Here is a 21614-nt window from a genome sequence, read left to right on the forward strand (position 1 = left end):
GTGTGTATAAATATCCATGCCTCTTCAGATCCAATCCATAAGCCTGAAGAAGAACCCTGCGTTGGTTCGGAAGCTCGCTATTATTACATCATGTATTTTTGTTAGCCATTAAAAGGTATCATATCTACAAGATTACGTCGTTTCTCTTGCTGAGAACAATCACATTTTGCTCTACTGGCTAACACGGTACCAGATCTTTGTTTTCATTAAGGCTGATTTAGACACCATTATTGCTCGGAATTCGCTCTAAAGCCATCGTTTAAGCAATAATCGTGGTCTATCTTGCACCCGTCTTGCAGTTTTCGTTAAAGATTCGCTCATCGTTCGTCCACTTAAAATCCATTGTTCGGCCGTTTGCTTTTCGTTTGTTCAAAATGACATCGTTCAGCGATTTTTAGGGGAGTTTTCAATGCAAACCCTACACAACGATAATACAGCGACTGAAAAGACAACATTTTCCAATGATTTTCGTTAGGAGAAAAGCGCCCGTCTTTAAAAGCAAAACCTTCGCTCACTTTTATCGTTATATCGGATTGCGAGCGATGATCGTTGTATCTAAATGGGGCTTAACAGTCTGCTGATACAAGGAGATGCTATCAGTGTTTGAAGGAGATCGGATCGCTCGGACCGGGAAATAATGGGCAGCAGCACTCGGTGAAGCTGTGGCGTTGGAGTCACTTTTGGGTGGAATTGATAGAAATCTGCCAACTCCAGCTCCAAAATAAAAAAAAAAATATATTTCAGGGTGGTTTCACATCTGCATTCGGGAAGCAGGAAAGGGGAATCCGCACGGCCAGTTCCATCTCTGAATGGACCCCCGCTGACTATAGTGGGGTTCGTTCGCTTTCCGCCCAGCAGAAATCTGCACCTCTGCTGGTTATTAGAGGCAGGATCTGTGTTGGCTTCCATACTCTTAGGCCGCCTGCACACGAGTGGATTTTTGCTGTGAAATCCATGGTGGGCGTCTGCAACGCGGATCCGCAACAAATACCGTCCATAGCATGCTACGGGAAATCGATTCTTCCTGCACATAAGCAGAAATCAACTGCAATTTCCGCTTGAGAAGGAAAAATTGCAGCATGCTACATTTTTGCATGTATTCCGTACGGATGGCTTCCATTGAAGTCAATGAAATCTGTCCTACCCGCAGCCCTTCTGCAGTGATATTGTGGAAAGGTCGCGGGTACCCACATTATCGCCTACCAACGGCACAGAAAAAATGAACACTTGATTTAAAAAAAAAAAATCTGTACTGTGCATGTCCGACGGCGAGCCGCCCAGACCATCCGCTGTACAGATGAAAATGAAAGAACACTGGTACGCAGGGTCGCTGGCCGCGGGCATAGACGGAATCTGCTGCAGAAGCCGCACGTGGAATCCGGCTCCGCCATGTGCAGGCGGCCTCAGGCTTCATTCATATGGTGTTTTGTTGCGGTTTTTAACTGTGGTTTTTCTACAACTAAAAACCGCATTGAAAAAAATGCCTGATTGTTTTTTAATGGAGTTTTTTATTGTTGCATTATTTTTTTTTCTCCAAAATTGTGGTTCTTCCACATCGCCACGTGTGAACTCAGCCTGAATATTATGCTTGAGCCATTTCTGAAAGGGTCGTAAGTTTGGCTCATGGACCCTACAGTCCTGGGTGAAGCCCCAAAGAGTGATCTCGGAGAAGTGGTTTTACGCAGTGCCGTTACGGAAACAAACTCCGAGTCCGTTTTTCCCGTATTCCGACTCCTTCACGAATGACTTGTGTCTAATAATTAGTAATACATCTATTGTTGCGGAGATGGCTTCAGGCTTATAGATTTCTCTGCCTCGCAGCGCTGGTGTTGGTGGGTTGCTGCAGCTCGCCTACTAGGGTATTAGGCGCAGTGGGTGGACCTCCTACTCTGGCGCGTCCAGGCTGTTCCTGCATTACATGTTCAGCAGTTCACTTGTTTGGCCGCTATGTAGTTGCAGGGGATGGGTGGCCGCATGTGGCTATCACTCGGGGATCAGCTGCCACATAAATGAGAGTTGTCCTTGTTTCCGTGTAATACAAAGTTCAGCTCGCTTAAACAATCTCCTGGGAGCTCGGATCCGATTCCTGAACGTTGGGGATCCATAACACAAGCAGGTAGCTGATATCGTATCTCCTACTTTAGGCCTCATGTCCACGGGCGTTCTTTCCCGCTTACTGCGCATGCATTCCACAGCCTTGGTATGTACGGCGAATGGAGTCAATTAATTTTTGTCAATGCATGCACATGTGCGTATTGATACTGCGTGGTGATACGCATGAGAAAAAAATGACAGCATGCTCTATTGCACCGCGTATCACGTTCATACAGCCCTATTGATCTCTATGGGTGCACGTGGATACGCAGTGCGAACGAAACTGGTGAACACGAGGCCTTAGATGTCTTGCTGCATGCTATTCAATAAAATATCCCTTTTCTTTCTGGATGCTGGACTACCTACCTTCTTGTATCTTTCTCGTCTTCACTTTTGTGGTGCAGCTTTGAGCCTCGTAGCTTCCAATATGTATGAACACGCTCTAAGGCCAGGAAAATCGTGTGAGATTTGTGTGTTGCGAGACGCCCAAATCTCGCACAGATATGAACCGCTTTCTTTTGAGTGGGGTCATACACAAGATTGCAGCATGTTCTATGTTTTTGCGATATCGCCTATTGATTTCAATGCAGCGACTGACCCTTTGAAAACAATGGGAGAACATGGTAATCCCCCTGCTGCGGCTGTGACAGCCGCGGCAGGGGATTCCATCAGCCCTGCAGGGATGCAAGGCTGCTTCTACGTGGAAACTCCTCGCATCCACGGGTTTACAGAAGGATTGCGAGGGCGATGTCGGGCAGTAATTCACAGCCTAATATCTCCCTCGCCCGTTTGAAACTAGGATGCGTTCACACGTCGCTGATTTACTGCAGATCTGCAGAAGATTTCATCCCTTGAATTCAGTTAAAAGGCTGAAATCTACTGCAGATCTGCACCAAGATCCGCAGCAATGAGTAATGTGTGAGCGCCCCCTTCAGCAGTTTTCGGTCAGTGTATTTGCCTAAACTAGGAGGGGAGCAGAAGCCATAATAGAGATGTGCTGCTCTTAGGTGTTTCTGAGCATCGGGCTTTGGTGAAAGTGGCTTCATGCAGCTTGAGATGCTGTTGTATTTTGACCCCTCAAACCTCCACCTTGGCCCCCGTAGTGAAGGTTCTGTTCCTCCTGCTATTTCGGTCGCGTGGAAGCGATAATGTATGCTGGCGGTGCGATCAGCACAAGCATCTATTTTTGAACCTGCCAGTTAATTGACCTGATAAACACGTTAGACTTCTGCACACCTGTTCATGGCTGCAGCTTAAAATACGAGATGAGCTAATGTTTAAAGATGTGTTTTGGGGGGTTTTAATTTAGATCACCCCCCCCCCCCCTTTTGCTTCTTACGTACATTTGAAACACAGGAGAAAAAGCAGTTTCTAAAATTGCTGATCGGTTGTTTTTGGCTGTTCAGCTGCTGCGGCACAAAATGTGGCAATTTGTGGTAAGCTGCGAGCAGTTTTGAAATTGCGTTTTCTCGTTGCATTTGCTCTCCGCTTTTGAAAAGAACGAGGAAAATGCTAAGAGACCGCGAAGTGTGAACCTTATAACTCCGATCAAGAAGGGTATCGTTTCTCCTTGGGGAGAGCATCTAGCAGGTGTGTGAGGAGACTTACGGCTCTTTTAGACACGAGAATCGCTCAAAGATGTCTTTTGAGCGCTTCTCGTTCTGTCTAAATGCAGGCACATCGTGCACTTTTCGTGCATGAGTCATTGATCGCTGAATTCTAGCTTGCTAGAATTGAGCGATTAGCTATCAGCAGAGCAGGCTGTTATCAGCCATCTGCACTGATAAGATTCTCTGTGCCTGTGTCCTGCTGTGAATTCACAGCGGGGACGCTAGTAGTCAGCACTGAGAAGAATACATCTGTTTGCTTATTAGTGGCTGCAGTGGTGTCCCGCTCTGGCTGCATATTCTATAGTAGCTACTATAAAGTATGCAAAGATGATCGCCAAAACTGTCACTCAAACGATCAGTGTAAATGGGGCTTTATAAGTCCATGCATGCTCCTCTGGGAAATATGCAAATAAGAAGATGGAAAATACCTCTGCAGTGTCATCTATTTGACTTGCAGGAATGCTGCCTTCTGTCAGCTTTTTTTAAACAAGCCTTACAACAATGACTGGGAATTTTGAGCCAAAGCCAAAATAACCATACACAGCCAGCTGTTTCGGGATGATTGCCCCTCATCAGTGCACAGCAGCTTTCCTGCTTGACTAGTGAGAGGCCTATCAATGTGGGTCAGGAAGGGTATCGTTTCTTCTTAAGGAGAGCACCTAGAAGGTGTAAGACTTAAACGTCCATACATGCTCCTCTGGGAAATATGCAAATGCAAAGATGGAACCAGCCTCTTACTAGCCAAGCAAGAAACCTACTGCACACTGATAATGGGCAAAGCCCCCGAAACAATCTGTCTGTGAATGGTTATTCTGGCTTTGGCTCACAATACCCAAATGTGTGGTGGGGCGTGCGCATATCTGCCTGTCCCAATAGCACCTAACAATCTGGTAGAATGACCCAAGCAATATTTGCTGCGAGAAAGGCTGTGCCTGCTAAGGGGCAGCCAATCAGAAGCTGTGGGCATGCAGCTTATCTCCACCCATTCCGGTGGTGGAGACGAGATGCACCAGTACCCTCTAATCATTTATATACCTGCCTGAGATAGACCTCCCCAAACGAGCAGACCTGTGAGGGCAGACATTGTTGCCACACGTATGCGATTCTTAAGGTAGTGGAGAATCCTCGCGTTTCCTGTGATTATAACTTGACCCAAAGACACATTAACATGGATTGAGATTTTAAAGAAAAACTTTGTTGCCCATATTATGACAAATAGCAAAAAAAAACTGGGCAGCTGTATGTGACGGCTCCCGTGTATACAGCCCACAAAACCTTTACATCCTAGCAAAAGATGAACAGACCCAAACCGTACAGAACTGTGCTGAGAGCAAATTGCAGTTATAGATTTCTTTCACTATTTCAACTTTTTACATTTCAGTATACAGCAAAACACAGATTAGATTTAAAAAAAAATAAAAATTTCCACGCGGCCGAAGTCGCAGGTAACAAGCTAGTATTCCATATCTTTTAAATCCACTTCTGGCTTCGGCTCAAGACAACTGCATGAAAAATGGCCACAAAAGCTTGTGCATGAAACCGCCCTTGGGCTACATAACTCATAGCGCGAGTGCTGCAGAATCCCATCCACATGGTACAGAAAAAAACTGCTTAAACTACCATGGAATTGACATGCGCTGCGAATTTAACATACGCATTTATGTTTATGCTGCAAATTACCTGCGTGAATCTCACCTTGTCAAATGAGGGGGGGGGGGGGGGTTCTCTCTAAAATTCGTATCATATTTTCTGTTGCAAAAAATATGCCACAGTATGCAAACCTAGCCATACCCTAACCCGCGTACCTGCATTATCTGAACCGTGGAGGACTCGCCGTCATTTATGAGCAGCATGGATCTTTTTTTTTTTTTTAAATACTTGTATTTCCTGTGCTTTCACTAGGTGGTGACGTGGGTGCCTGTACGTCATGCTGGGCCTTTTTTTCTTTTTGTTTTTTTTTTGTTTTCCACCACTCATGGGCTATGCAATTTGAATCCTCGAGTGTGAATGAAAATACAAAAGCACACACCTTTCTATGCGTGCCATTTGCTGATCGCGGATTCTGCAATAGGAATCTGCCTGTTTCAAGCCTGCTTAGACTTTGCTCACGTCTGTTTTTTGAGTTTGTTTTCAAAGGATCCGTCTACCATCCCATTGGTGGAATCAAAAACTGAAGCTCCAAACTGAAGCTAATGGAAGCTAAGTTGTTGTTTTTTTGTTTTTTTTTTCTTTTCTTTAATTTTTTTTGTAAGCTCAGTAAGGCTGGGTTCTCACAGGGCGGATTCTCAGCGAAAATCTCGTGGTTTGGCCGCAGCGAAAAACCGCGAGATTTCTGCCAGGAGAACCGCTGCTGCAAAACCTGCGGCAGCTTTGAAGCGGCCCAGCCGCTCACTCTTCCGCTGCGGCCGGCACTCCCACAGAGGAGAGCGCGGCCGCAGCGGAAAAAAAAAATGAACATGCTGCGGTCGGCAAAATCCGCGCCACAGCAGCGGCTTCTGCTGGCTTAGCCGCAGCGGATTTGCCGACCCGTGTGGACGAGATTTCTGAGAAATCTCGTCCATGTGGCTTGCTAATCCCGGGGTTAGCGGCTGCATGCGGATTTGCCGTGGTGAAATTCCGCACGGAATTTCCGCGGCAAATCCGCCCGTGTGAACCCAGCCTTAGGGCGCCCACCCACTGGCGTTTGCGATTTTCGTGCGTGAAAAACGCTGCGTTTTCGCGGCGTTTTTCCCGCGTTTTTCGCGGCGTTTTTTGCCGCGTTTTCGCGGCTTTTCCATTAATTTCCATTGACTTTCATGGGTGCATTAGGAGAAAAATAAGGACACATATGCAACTGACAGTTCCTATGTTAAAAAACGCAACGCAACGCAAAACGCCAGTGGACAGGAGTACATTCAATTCTAATTGCTCTGCAGAAAAAACGCAAAACGCAAAGAAAAAAAAATCGTCAGTGGGTGGGCACCCTTAGGCTAGTTTCACACGGTATTTTTTGGCATAACCAATGCTTTCTTTTTTTTTTTTCTAAAGAATAACAACATCACATTAGTGAAAACATCACAGATGGGAAGGAAACCTTTGTAAATAATTGATTTCCTAATCTGCTTTTTTACTGACTCTTGCATTAGGGGAGAATATTGCGCGATTTTTCTTGCCCATGTGAAAACGCCCTTCTACAGATCCACCAAGAAATTGAAATGTTAGCCTCGGTTTGTGTTAGTTTTGCATTTGTTTGCAATTGTATCAACAGCTTCACGTTCTATAAATATTTCTTTCTTTCCTGGTTTCCTCTGAGCACCTGCAGCACCTCATTAAGGCCTCATGTCCACGGGGAAAATCAGGCCCGCTACGGATTCTCCATGGAGAATCCGTAGCGGGTCCCTCCTGCCCCGCAGACATGAGCGCTGAAAATAACAATTACTCACCTCTCCGCACGCTCCGGATCTTCCCTTCTTCGCGGCTTGATCTTCTCTCCGTCACGGCCGGATCTTCTTTCTTCGACCCGGCGGATGTGCTTGGCACTCCGGCTGCGTGCCGCGCGCATGCGCCAGGCACATCCACCGGGCTGAATAAAGAAGATCCGGCCGCGACAGAAAGAAGATCAAGCCGCGAAGAAGGGAAGATCCGGAGCGTCCGGAGCAGGTGAGTTTAATTCTGGTGCGGGTCTCCCGTGGATCCAGACGGCTTTCATAGGCTTCAATAGAAGCCTGCGGGAGACCCGCACTTAAATGGAGCATGTCCGGATTTTTTCCTGCACGTGGGACCCGCGCCTGACAGGAAAAATGACATCCGCAGGTATTTAACTACCTGCGGGTGTCTAATGCATCCCTATGGGGCACGGATCTGCGTGCAGGAGAAACGCTGCGGATTGTAAATGTTAATTTGCCCGTGGACAGGAGGCTTAAATGCAACTAATAATGAATAGAAATGGAAAGCTTTAAGTTTGCATGCCTTCTAAAGCTAATTTCACACAGGCGGGTGTGATATCTGGCCAATGTGCGATTTTTCACAGCAGAAAAGCCGAAGGATTGACAAGTGTTTCCCATTGTTATCAATAGGAAATCTCACAATGCATCGTACTCGCGCTCACATTGCACGCTGTGCAATGGCTTTGCCGGCCCCATTGAAAACAATGGGCAATAAATTCTGAGGGAACACCAAAGATAGGACATGCTGCGATTTTATTTATTTTTTTCTCTCCTCCTCCCCCCCCCCCCCCCCCGCAAAAGATTTTCTTGGCCGTGTGAAAGCGGCCTAAATTTACAATTGTAAAAAATAAAATAAACCTTTCCATTAGGTTTCCTTTTTTTCCCCAAAACTCCTTCCCAACTGCAATCTGGCAACTGGAATAATAAATCCCTGAATCAAAAACCCTTCGGTAGTAGATGGCTGTGGCTTTGTTCACATTGACTCAATCAGGCCTTTTCAGTATTTTTGGCAGCAGGAATAGCACAGCCATTGGTGTATTGGGCTATTTAAAGAGTCGCCAGTATCTACTTGGGCTTAACGGATGGGCTTAACTGTTGTGGTTTCGTTATAAAGCAGAAACCGTGACACTAGAACAGTCTAAAACTAAGAAACGCTAGATCACCAGAGGTTTTTCTTTTATAGTTGAAAAGAAGTTAACTATACTGCTTACCTAGATATAAAATGAACTGCATAACTGGTAAGTGTCAAGCAAAAGGGTACCTTTTTAAAGGGTGTTTCAAGAATTTAATGGCTTATCATTGGGGGCCAAAGACAAGGACTCCCGTTATCATGAGAACACGGATAGGCCATCAATAATAGAGGTGTAGGTGCAACTCCTGGTATCCCCACCAATTAGATGGTTTAAGTTGCTACGGTGCTCTGAAAAGTGCCATGTTCCCTTCATTATCAGCCACAGCTCTGTGCATTTAGTAGTGGTTGTGTCTGGTATTGCAGCACTCTGCTGCTCAGTCCTATTCAAGTGAATGGGACTGAGCTGCGGCATCAGGCAGTCGCTACAAAATGCATGAAGCTGTGCCTGGTAAACAAGAAAGGAGACACAGAACTCGCTACAGCCCCTTTAAATTGATCATTGTGAGTGTCGGGTGTCTGAAGCCCCATTTACACGCAACAATTATCGCTCAAAATTCATTCAAACGATGGCCTTTGAGCGATAATCATTGCGTGTAAACGCTTCCATTTTGCACTCTGCGGCTGAACGATGATTTATAGGTGAGAATAAAATCCATCATTCAGACGCAAAGATATAGCAGGGACTGCATGCTATGTTCTCCAAGAGAGCACCTGATTATATTGTATTCAGCTGACAGACCTTGGCAGCCTGTGCAAAGTCCAGACCACATGCTGGGATTTGCAAACAGCTGCTGGAGACTCATTTACATGCAAATGAAGCTGATGAAGTGCTAATGGGCATTAGCGCCCATTAGTACTTGAGGCAAAGTGATCGCTAGAACTGTCAATCTTTTAATCGTTTGAAAGATTGTCTTTGTGTGTAACTGAGCCTTGACTCTCATTGATCTGATAAGGATAGGCCATCGTTGTCAAAGTCGAGGGAAAAATAATCCTCCTTTCAGGACTTTGATACTTGCTGCTTGTTGTTTAAACCACAGAGGATGTCTAAAATAATGCTTTTGAGTATGTGTATTGTAAAGGTCCTTTTACATGAAACGAGTATAAAGGAGCGAAAATGAAGGACAATCATTCAGTGTAAAGGCAGCCAGTGACTAACGCTAAATCGTTCGCATTTTATTCATCGCTCATTTTATGCTGGTTTAAGAATCATTGTTCACCCATTCACGTATCATTCAATTTAAATACTGATCGTCAATCATTCTTATACAGTGAATGTGAACAGCTGAATGATTTCCCATTTGAACAAGCCAATGATGTATCTGCCTGTATTAACGGGCTGCCTGAGAGCGAACTCATCATCATTTAAGCAAGCGAACAATGTCAGTCCTTTGGTGTAAGTGGACCTTAAATCTCGATGACCCCTCTAGGACAGCCCCAAGGACAATAGTCATGCCTCTGTTATATAGTTGGACTCGTGTATTGTCATGGGTGTCTGCACTGGTACTTCTTTAACTTCAGATCCTTAAAGGGCCATTTACACGGGACAATTGTCACTCAAAATTCATTCAAACGAACAAAGTTGGCGATAATCGTCGTGTGTAAATGCAAAAAGAAATCTTAAAGTTCACTATTCGCACAATGTAAATGTTCTCCACTTGGCACTTCGCATAGAAGGTGAACCGCTGAGCGAGAAGCCCATGATCCAGCGGTGATCTGCCTGTCTAAATGCTTTGCATAAGCGCTAACTACCCTAGCGGTGAAGTCAGCGGTCATGCAGTCGTTTACACAATTGTCGTCCCGTCTAAATGGGACATTAGGACTTTTTTTTAAATGGTAGTACTGTATTATGCTGAAACCGCATTCCCCTTAAACTTGTGATTTGCAATTTGCAGAGGACCAATGATCAGCATTGAGTTTAAGGGTTAGCCAGGACTACAGAACTCTTAAGGCTTCATTAGAACAATTCCGAGCAGGGCTGTTGGTTATGTATAGAATTAGCATAAGGGAACATGAATTCTGTTGAAAGGCTGTCCGAGGGCGATATGACTTGTCTGTTCCTGGAAGTGTCTTCAAGTGAAATAACTGTTCCAGGGTCATGTTGAAAAATCTTTTTTTTTTTTCTTTCCATTGCAACAACTATGTACAAGGGCAGAAAGGGCTTATATATTTGTGTTGTATTTTTATGTCTATTATTTAATGTATCTTTTCTTTTTGTTCTCTCTTCAGCTGTTTGGGGAAACTTTGTCAACATGAGGTATGGTTATTTCATCATTCATTAAATGGCCATTCCGGCATAAACTCTTTTCTATCCCTGCACCACTCACCTGATTGTCCACTCTGAACATCTGTGTATGTTGCAGTCACTTCCATACATTGTAGCCTCCTGTCTCCTACTTTTCAGCCACCATCCTGATGCCGAGATTTCTTTCTGCTCACTTTCTCTATGCTGTAACACTTCCATGATGCATCAGCATAGCATCACATGACCATCCAAGAGCTGGTACCCTCTCTGCCTGTTGGGAGGGCAGTGTAATTATCAGTACTTTGTATATGCCTTGGGGTCACACTGGACTCTGACCTCTCCTTTGCCCCCCATATCCAATCTCTGGCCCAAATATGCCACATGCACCTCAGAAATATTGCTAAAATATGTCCGTTCCTAACCACGGATACGCTAAAGACGCTCATGGTTGCCCTCATCCACTCCCGGCTTGACTACTGCAACTCGCTACTCATTGGCCTCCCCCGCACTAGACTCGCTCCACTCCAATCCATACTAAATGCAGCAGCTAGACTAATTTTTCTATCCAGTCGTTACTCAGATGCCTCTGCATTATGCCAGTCACTGCATTGGCTGCCCATCCACTGCAGAACTAAATCTAAACTCCTCTACGTCACTCACAAAGCTCTGCATGGCACTGCGCCACCATACATCGCCTCCCTACTGTCAGTACACCACCCAGCCCGCTCACTCCAATCGGCTAACACACTCAGACTAAACACCCCTGTAATACGAACCTCACATGCTCGCCTACAGGACTTCACCAGAGCAGCACCCATCCTCTGGAACGCTCTACCCCAAGGCATCCGGACAATTCCCGATGCAAGAAATTTCAGACGTGCCTTAAAAACGCACCTCTTCAGGGAAGCATACCAAATCTCCTGGCCTAGTCCCTCGCCCCTCCCTGTTTGCTTTCTAATAAATGATTTGTACATAAAATTTCCTATTGCCTGTGTTCCCCAACCCCTGCACCTCCTGTACCACCCCCAACCCATTTGTGTCTAACCCAATGTATCTCACATTGTAATTGTTGTATTGTTTTGCATTTATCCATGCCTGAAAGCGCTGCGGAAAAAATTGGCGCTATACAAATAAAGATTATTATTATTGTTATATTCATCTAAATAAGCTACAAACTAGAAGTACAATCGGAAGGATGAGCTATGATCTCCTCTACTATAACTGTGACTGGAGCTTCGATTCATCACCAGTAACTGTGGTAGGAGTTTTTATGCCCTTTTGAAGAGCTTTTGTGGTATGGTCCATGTAATATCATGACACAGGAACTCTGCTGGTGAAATACTGATTCCAGGACAATGCATAGAGACAAATAAATCTCAGGTGGCTCACGACCCTGGCCATGACCAAATCATTGGAGTTCATTATCGCAAAATGTGCAGTTTGTGTCCCTTATCGCAGAGAATGTGAAGTTTATGTCAGTGTCATTAGTTCTTGAAATGCTTAGCAACTGCTGTTAAGAAACCATTTCGTCCTCTTTATGGGGAAATACTTGTACAGTTACCTAGAATGTATAGTCAACCAATCGGGAAGCAGTCCTGTTTTTTTTTTGTTTGTTTGGTTTAGTTTTTTGTTTTTTTTTTCTTAAAGGGGTTGTCCCGCGGCAGCAAGTGGGTCTATACACTTCTGTATGGCCATATTAATGCACTTTGTAATGTACATTGTGCATTAATTATGAGCCATACAGAAGTTATAAAAAGTTTTTCACTTACCTGCTCCGTTGCTAGCGTCCTCGTCTCCATGGTGCCGACTAATTTTCGCCGTCTAATGGCCAAATTAGCCGCGCTTGCGCAGTCCCGGTCTTCTTCTTTTTTCAATGGGGCTGCTCGGCTCCGTGTAGCTCCGCCCCGTCACGTGCCGATTCCAGCCAATCAGGAGGCTGGAATCGGCAATGGACCGCACAGAAGCCCTGCGGTCCACCGAGTGAGAAGATCCCCGCGGCCATCTTCATCAGGTAAGTAAGAAGTCACCGGAGCGCGGGGATTCAGGTAAGCGCTCTCCGGTGTTCTTTTTTAACCCCTGCATCGGGGTTGTCTCGCGGTGAACGGGGGGGGGGGGGGGGGGGGTTGAAAAAAAAAAAAACCCGTTTCGGCGCGGGACAACCCCTTTAAAGGGGTTGTCTGGGACTTCAAGCTTTTTTTTTTTTTTTCCATTGATGACCTATTCTCATGATAGGTCATCAACAGATGATCAGTAGGGGTCTGTTTACCAGGATTTCCACTGATAAGCCAATTTCTGGTACTGACAGCACAGGAAGCAGGTCTCACTGTCCATAGTGCAGCGGCTTGGTCTGGTACTGTAGGCACAGCTCCCATTGAATTCAATACCCGCAGTTTCAACCTAGGCCACTGCACTACTGAACGACATGATTTGGTGGTGGGAATCCTGAGTGACAGACCCACACTGATCACTTATTGATGATCTTTCCTGAGGATATCTAATAGACAAAAAATGCCTGAAGTCCCAGACAACCTTTTAGGATGCGTTCACACGTAGCTGATTTGCTGTAGATCTGAAGCAGATTTTGCCCCTTTCAGTTGAATTAAAGGGGTGAAATCTGCTGCAGATCTACAACAAATTCCATAGCAAAACCTACGGCAAATCAGTCGCGTCTGATCGCATCCTTGGGCTACATTCACACGGCCGGAATTGCCACAGAATTTCTGTGCAGACCGTCCGCACAAAAATTCAGCTGCATTTACAATAGCAGCAAAAAGGACGAGATTTTGAAAATCTTGGCCACATGCTGCAGAAATAACCCGCACAAAATCCGCTCGGGATCTTTCTTGCCGTGTGGAATTAAAATCTGCGACATGTCAATTATGTTGCCGTCTTTGCTGCGGAACTCGCCCCCTTTAAAAAAAGGGGGTGAATTCTGCACAGGAATTCGCAATGAAACCCACTTCAAAACCTGTACCAAATGGTGCGGGTTGGAGGCAGGCATTCCACAACTGATCTGCAACAGGATGTCCGCTGTGGACATTCTGCTGAAAATCGGCTCTGTGTGAACCCATCCTTAGGCCTTATGTCCACGGGCAGCCTTTTGGTGCGGAATCCGGAGCGGGCGTCTGCCTCTGGATTCTGCAGCAATAAGCCTCCATAGCACGCTATGAAAAAACGACTCCTCAAGCACATAAGCGGAAACCAATTGTGGATGAAAAATCACATACTCTATTTTACTGCAGTTCCTGCGTGGACGGCTTCCATTGACCATTGGACGGCTTTCATCCGACCCGCAGCACGTCTGCAATTGGCATTGCGGATTCCGCGGGAAGAGCAGGGGATTTTAAAAAAAGAATCTGTACTGCGCATGTGCGATGGCTGGCACGTCCGCACACATCCACAGTACAGAAGAAAAAAAGATACGGACTGGTACGCAGGGTCGCCGGTTGCGGGTGGATTCTGTGCAGGATGCCCTGGACATGAGACCTTAAAGTGGTTTTCCAGCCAGTTCCAGCTGTTGGCGCTGCGATATGCAGGCGTCGGAGCAGAAGCCATCGACAAACGAGAGCTGCGGCAGCAATTGCCGGCCTCTGCGTATCCTAGTTCTGACCGGTACTGGCTGTAAAACGTAGGATGGGGGGGGGGGACGTGAAAAAATAGAAAATTATAGTTCTAAATCTAATAGAGTAAAAAATCTGAGAGAGGATGTAACATAAGTAGTTTGACTGTGCAGCACAACAAGTGGAATTTGAATACCCCCACAACCCTGCAAACGTCTATTTGGTTCCTGGTTCTGAAGGGTTCAATTCCAACAACAACTTTTATGTTGGGGTGTTGCTGTTTTTGCAGTTACTAAAGTAATTTATATATTTTCACCAAGTCAGCAAATTAATCTAAATGTTTAACCGGCACAGACGGCCTTGTTTTTCACATGCTTGTTTTGACCTATATCCTACTTCTCAGCAGGTCAATCCAAGAGAATGGGGAGCAGAAAATGGAAAAGAAAATAGAAGAGGTCTGTTGCATTATTTGTTTTCTTGTTTTACATAGCATTTATCATATAGCTGTTCTGCATTGGGTTGCTTTCACATACATGGAAATATTCCTCAAGACACTAATCAGAAAAATCTGCTCCAAGATCCACATGTCGAACGTGGATTTTAATGCAGTTTTGCAAATGGCTTAATTCTGTTGGAAATTCAGCATCAAAATCCACATTCACTCATAGAAATTTTGACTGCAAAATATTCTTTGGCGTCTTGTGGAGTGATCCATTTGTGTGATAGCACCCTTGGGATACGTAATAATGGGGCAAAAATGCTGCGGAAAATTCCACGGCAATTTCCGTATTAACTGGGGTGTAAGATGACTCAGTTGCATATGTGCAGCTACAGCACTCCCTTCCTCTCGCTGTATTTGTACTGTCAGTGCGACACCGCCGCCTGACCAGTGGCTTGGCATTTGTTAGAGACTGCTGGGTTCCAGGGTGCACCGACAGCGCAAGCCTTGTGGAATCTGTTGCAGATTACAGAATGTTACACTGTGGACACTCCTTAGCATTTCCACCCTGTATGAACATGCCCTTAGGCCCAATGTCCATGGGCAGGTTTGATTTGCAGAATCCGCAAATCAAGGCGCCCATAGGGAAACACAGGCATCTGCAAATGAAATAAAGCATGCAGATTTGATTTGCGGTCCTTTCAGCCGTCATATATTTATATTCCACAACACTTCTGCTCAATTCTACCCAAACAACCAATCACTGTGAATCAGCTAACCCAAACAACCAATCACTGTGAATCAGCTAACCCAAACAACCAATCGTTGTGAATCGGCTAACCCAAACAACCAATCGTTGTGAATCGGCTAACCCAAACAACCAATCGTTGTGAATCGGCTGACCCAAACAACCAATCGTTGTGAATCGGCTGACCCAAACAACCAATCGTTGTGAATCGGCTGACCCAAACAACCAATCGTTGTGAATCGGCTGACCCAAACAACCAATCGTTGTGAATCGGCTGACCCAAACAACCAATCGTTGTGAATCGGCTGACCCAAACAACCAATCGTTGTGAATCGGCCGACCCAAACAACCAATCGTTGTGAATCGGCCGACCCAAACAACCAATCGTTGTGAATCGGCCGACCCAAACAACCAATCGTTGTGAATCGGCCGACCCAAACAACCAATCGTTGTGAATCGGCCGACCCAAACAACCAATCGTTGTGAATCGGCCGACCCAAACAACCAATCGTTGTGAATCGGCCGACCCAAACAACCAATCGTTGTGAATCGGCCGACCCAAACAACCAATCGTTGTGAATCGGCCGACCCAAACAACCAATCGTTGTGAATCGGCCGACCCAAACAACCAATCGTTGTGAATCGGCCGACCCAAACAACCAATCGTTGTGAATCGGCCGACCCAAACAACCAATCGTTGTGAATCGGCCGACCCAAACAACCAATCGTTGTGAATCGGCCGACCCAAACAACCAATCGTTGTGAATCGGCCGACCCAAACAACCAATCGTTGTGAATCGGCCGACCCAAACAACCAATCGTTGTGAATCGGCCGACCCAAACAACCAATCGTTGTGAATCGGCCGACCCAAACAACCAATCGTTGTGAATCGGCCGACCCAAACAACCAATCGTTGTGAATCGGCCGACCCAAACAACCAATCGTTGTGAATCGGCCGACCCAAACCACCAATCACGTTGTGAATCGGCCGACCCAAACCACCAATCACGTTGTGAATCGGCCGACCCAAACCACCAATCACGTTGTGAATCGGCCGACCCAAACCACCAATCACGTTGTGAATCGGCCGACCCAAACCACCAATCACGTTGTGAATCGGCCGACCCAAACCACCAATCACGTTGTGAATCGGCCGACCCAAACCACCAATCACGTTGTGAATCGGCCGACCCAAACCACCAATCACGTTGTGAATCGGCCGACCCAAACCACCAATCACGTTGTGAATCGGCCGACCCAAACCACCAATCACGTTGTGAATCGGCCGACCCAAACCACCAATCACGTTGTGAATCGGCCGACCCAAACCACCAATCACGTTGTGAATCGGCCGACCCAAACCACCAATCACGTTGTGAATCGGCCGACCCAAACCACCAATCACGTTGTGAATCGGCCGACCCAAACCACCAATCACGTTGTGAATCGGCCGACCCAAACCACCAATCACGTTGTGAATCGGCCGACCCAAACCACCAATCACGTTGTGAATCGGCCGACCCAAAGCACCAATCACGTTGTGAATCGGCCGACCCAAAGCACCAATCACGTTGTGAATCGGCCGACCCAAAGCACCAATCACGTTGTGAATCGGCCGACCCAAACCACCAATCACGTTGTGAATCGGCCGACCCAAAGCACCAATCACGTTGTGAATCGGCCGACCCAAAGCACCAATCACGTTGTGACTCGGCCGACCCAAAGCACCAATCACGTTGTGACTCGGCCGACCCAAAGCACCAATCACGTTGTGACTCGGCCGACCCAAAGCACCAATCACGTTGTGACTCGGCCGACCCAAAGCACCAATCACGTTGTGACTCGGCCGACCCAAAGCACCAATCACGTTGTGACTCGGCCGACCCAAAGCACCAATCACGTTGTGACTCGGCCGACCCAAAGCACCAATCACGTTGTGACTCGGCCGACCCAAAGCACCAATCACGTTGTGAATCGAGCAGAAGTGTTGTTGAATATAGATATATGCTCCCAACACAGACCACTTCCATTGCAGTCAATGGAAGCCATCCGATTTGCAGCCTTTCCGCAAATCAATTGTGGAGGGGCGCATATATTTATCTTCAGCCCCACTTCAGCACTATTCACCAATCAGGTTGCTGGGTTTGCTGAATAGTGCTGAAGTGGGGCTGAAAATAAATATATGCGGGACGGGCTGTGGATTACGTGGGAAAGCAGGAGTTTAAAAAAAAAAAAATTTCCACTGCGCATGAGCAGCAGCACGCCGGCCAGCGCATCCACACACATCTGCAGTGAAGAAAATGAAGACCCGGACGGGTAAGTAGAAGTTCCGCAGTGTCCTCAGCTACGGGCAGGGTTGGTTTCCGGTGCAGGTTCCTGCATGCGTAATCTGCTCCGCCCGTGGACATGAGGCATTAGGGTATGTTCACACAATTGAATTGCATTATCTTTTTCCACTGTGAATTCTGCCTCTATAAACCTTGTCAAAGTCCACGGGTTTTGGTGTGGATCTGCACACGGATTTTGTCCCATCAATGGGCAAAATCTACCTGAGGAATACAAACATGGAAATGCGATATTTATTTAGTTTTTTCATGTTGGAAATCCGTTTGTGGAATTCCCTCGTTAACATCTGTGTGCAGATTCGCAGCTGATGGCCTCAGATTTTAGCGTAATTTTTAGAGGTGAAATTCTCTGTGACGATTCCACCATGAACATACCCTTAGAGTCCCATCTCCACCATGTTGTTTCACTTGATATGACAGCCGGTGCTCTCACGGAGACCGACCGTATAAATCGGGTATTTGTTTTTTGGACAATAGCTTGCAGTTAGTTTCAGCCTTTCGCTCTCTCAGAATCTTATGCTAATTTAAATCCCCCAAAGTCTTTTCCATCACTTACACTATCTGTAGATGTAACCAATTTAGGATGTCATTGTTTGGATCATACAAGATCACTTAGTAATACCCAGATGTCCCTCAAAAAGAGCGGCATATCATTATGATAAACATCTTTGAACATGATTGACTATTCAGCCAGAAGCGATAAAATAAGTGTTCTACTATGTACATAATTAGAAGTCATTCAGGATGGATTTTGGCTCGCGTTATTATTGTCGATGTGAAATGATTGCCTGTCATTCATCTGGTTTGGATGATCTACTAAAAAGTCTCTATAGTCTGCCCAAAAAAATCTGTAATAATATAATATATACTTATATTACAATACTTTTTCTTTTTTTTGAAAAAAACCTATGATTAGAATGCCCCTCCATCCCTTGTTCTATCCAGTACCAGAATAGAACATCTCAGTTTAATGATTGTTATAAGTCGTCGGGGTCTAGATGCAGCGTTGCTGGTAGAGAGGGAGACTTGATCGGGGAAATCCTTCTTTTGAGGTCATGTTTTGTTTTCTGCTACAATCCAGTGTTTCTCTTGTACAGGTCATTGCACCATTAAGGGACAAAATAAGAGATTTGGAAAAAAGGTAAGTGCGTTATAACATTGCTTATTAACTAATATCACTCTCATAGAGGACCTATTGCAGCAATATCCATTTGATTTACTTTTGATTTAGCCATGACCCCAGAAAAAAAAAAACAACTTTCCATTTAAAGTAATCAACTCCCAGCATTCACGGCATTCCCGAATTACAGCATAGGTTTTCACAACCCGAGATCTGGCAGTTCTCATTAAAGATCGGTAAAATTGCTATATTAACGTTATCAATCTGTAACTGCTGGCAAAGGTGCCCTCAGCACTCATTTAGTGAAAGTAGCAGGATCTTGTATATGCTGCCGCCTCTCTATGACCTGTCAAGTTAGCTGAAAGTGCAGCAACTTTTTACACTTTCCATCAGCTGGGTAGATTTGTGAGGCTATGAGATATGCATATATCTGTGCCAGCTTTTGGATCAGTTCTAACAGATGAAGAGTAAAAGGGCGTTGAATGCTTGGGAAACCTTATGCAAGGTAGATAGCTGCTATATGTTTATTTTTAAAAAGATTGGTCTGAGAATTCACAGTTTAACCCTTTCCAATCCACTGTCTGATCTCTGAAGACATTATGATTTAAAGGGGTTGTCTCGCGGCAGCAAGTGGGGTTATACACTTCTGTATGGCCATATTAATGCACTTTGTAATATACATCGTGCATTAAATATGAGCCATACAGAAGTTATTCACTTACCTGCTCCGTTGCTGGCGTCCCCGTTGCCATGGTTCCGTCTAACTTCGGTGTCTTCTTGCTTTTTTAGACGCGCTTGCGCAGATGCATCTTCTCCCTTCGGCTGGTCTTGGAAGCATCGGCGTTTTGGCTCCGCCCCCTTTTCGCGTCATCGCGTAGCTCCGCCCCATGACGTGTGCAGGTTCCAGCCTCCTGATTGGCTGGAATCGGCACATGACGGGGGCGGAGCTACGCGATGACGCGAAAAGGGGGCGGAGCCAAAACGCCGATGCTTCCAAGACCAGCCGAAGGGAGAAGATGCATCTGCGCAAGCGCGTCTAAAAAAGCAAGAAGACACCGAAGTTAGACGGAACCATGGCAACGGGGACGCCAGCAACGGAGCAGGTAAGTGAATAACTTCTGTATGGCTCATATTTAATGCACGATGTATATTACAAAGTGCATTAATATGGCCATACAGAAGTGTATAGACCCACTTGCTTTCGCGAGACAACCCCTTTAAGGCTGTACAGCTCCAATGTTGGAAGACGTCCGTCAGGGTTCTCTTACTGTATATTGCCAGCCTCTCTGCTGTCGGAGCCTATCCAATGTGTCACCTCATGCAGTAACGGCTTTAGCCAGCAGATGGCGCCATTGTATTACAGCAGAAAAAGAGTAAGCCCCCTAGGAAAACCAGGATACAAATTGGATTGGAAAGGGTTAAAGATTGACTTGGGTAACTGGGTGTGGGGTTGGCTTTTTACACATAAACTCTGCATATACTCAATGCGTTTGCGTAAGTACAGCGTTTATTATGCACCCATAGATAACAGTAGGGCTCTATCGTGCGTAATATGCGGTAAAATAGAACAAGGGGGCGAGATGGGGCGGAGCTAAGTATCCCCACTTTGCCCCGCCCCTCCCATTGCAAATAGTGGCAAGGGGCGGGAGCTCAGTTCCTGCTCCTGGCTCTTCCATCCTCCTCCCCCTGCAGACAAGGGCACCGTATATCGGCTCGGCGTGAAAACCGAGCCAATATACGGTCGTCTAAATAAGCCCTAATATCCACAGCAAATCATCCATGTGTGACGCACCTAAGATATTTTCCAGTGTTGCTATATTTGAGGTGTAATCATTCTGTTTTTTTTTTTTTTATTATTACAGTTTTACACAGAAATACCCACCTGTGAAATTTCTATCTGAAAAGGACAGGAAAAGAATTTTGGTAAGTGTAAAGGCCAGCAGGTAGCCTAGCTACATGAAAATCTTGTGATGCAGAAAATGCCTTGTGTGCCAATCACAGCCATTCAATGTGATGCTGTGATTGGTTCATCGAGCGCCGACTCTGATTGGCCAAGCCGCGGCACTCGAGAACCAATCAGAGCAATCGCTTGCCGGAGGCGGGATCTTTAATCTCCGTTACCAGCTAGAGATGCTTTGTCGGCGCTGAGGACTGCACGGAAGCCTGCTAGAATGCCAGAAACTAGTGGGAGGGACCCGGACGATGCCTGCTAGGTGAGCATTGCTTTTTTTATTTTATTATTTTTTTCATGTGGTGTAGCTAGGGTTTATTTTCAGGGTAGGGCTTGAATTTCAAGCCAACCCGATTGAAAATCAGGGTAGCGCTTATCGCAGTAGGTCTTATTTTCAAGGAAACATGGTCGTAGACCCTACATACATTCTTTACATGAACGAAAAATGTCCACACAAAGTTGAAATGTTTTGGCCAAAATAGCTAGACACCCTCATTTTCAGATGTTGTTAAGAATTAGAGATGAGCGAACGTACTCGGTAACGGCGATTTCGCAATCGAGCACCGCGATTTTCGAGTACTTCACTACTCGGGTGAGCGGGGGGTTGCAGCGGGGAGTGGGGGGGAGAGGGAGAGAGAGAGGGCTCCCCCCTGTTCCCCGCTGCTACCCCCCACTCCCCTCTGCAACCCCCCGCCCCACAGCGCACCCGAGTACTTTTCACCCGAGTAGTGAAGTACTCGAAAATCGCGGTGCTCGATTGCGAAATCGCCCCTACCAAGTACGTTCGCTCATCTCTATTAAGAATTAATCACTGAGATGTATAGCCCCGGGAGAGGGAGTGCAGGTTTTTGTCTTTATGGTTTTTTTTCCTGTCTGATTCAGGCAGCAACCACTCATTTAACCCCTTAGTGACCACTCCATAGTGTTTTTACATCCTGCTTTCCTGT

The 21614-nt window shown here is 45.9% G+C and overlaps 1 protein-coding gene across 2 annotated transcripts in view; it reads left to right on the forward strand.

Annotated features, from left to right (window-relative positions):
• Positions 1-21614, forward strand: part of UXS1 (UDP-glucuronate decarboxylase 1) — a 53245-nt gene that overhangs the window by 3552 nt on the left and 28079 nt on the right. Inside the window, exons 2-5 of one of the 2 annotated variants that reach the window (XM_066577553.1) lie at positions 10488-10515; positions 14467-14518; positions 18694-18737; positions 20579-20639. In XM_066577553.1, the coding sequence (XP_066433650.1) occupies positions 10488-10515; positions 14467-14518; positions 18694-18737; positions 20579-20639 (185 nt within the window). The remainder of the gene's footprint in view (positions 1-10487; positions 10516-14466; positions 14519-18693; positions 18738-20578; positions 20640-21614) is intronic. The other variant, XM_066577557.1, reaches the window with a different exon arrangement.

The sequence above is a fragment of the Eleutherodactylus coqui genome, chromosome 1, assembly GCF_035609145.1.
Source record: "Eleutherodactylus coqui strain aEleCoq1 chromosome 1, aEleCoq1.hap1, whole genome shotgun sequence".
NCBI lineage: Eukaryota > Metazoa > Chordata > Amphibia > Anura > Eleutherodactylidae > Eleutherodactylus > Eleutherodactylus coqui.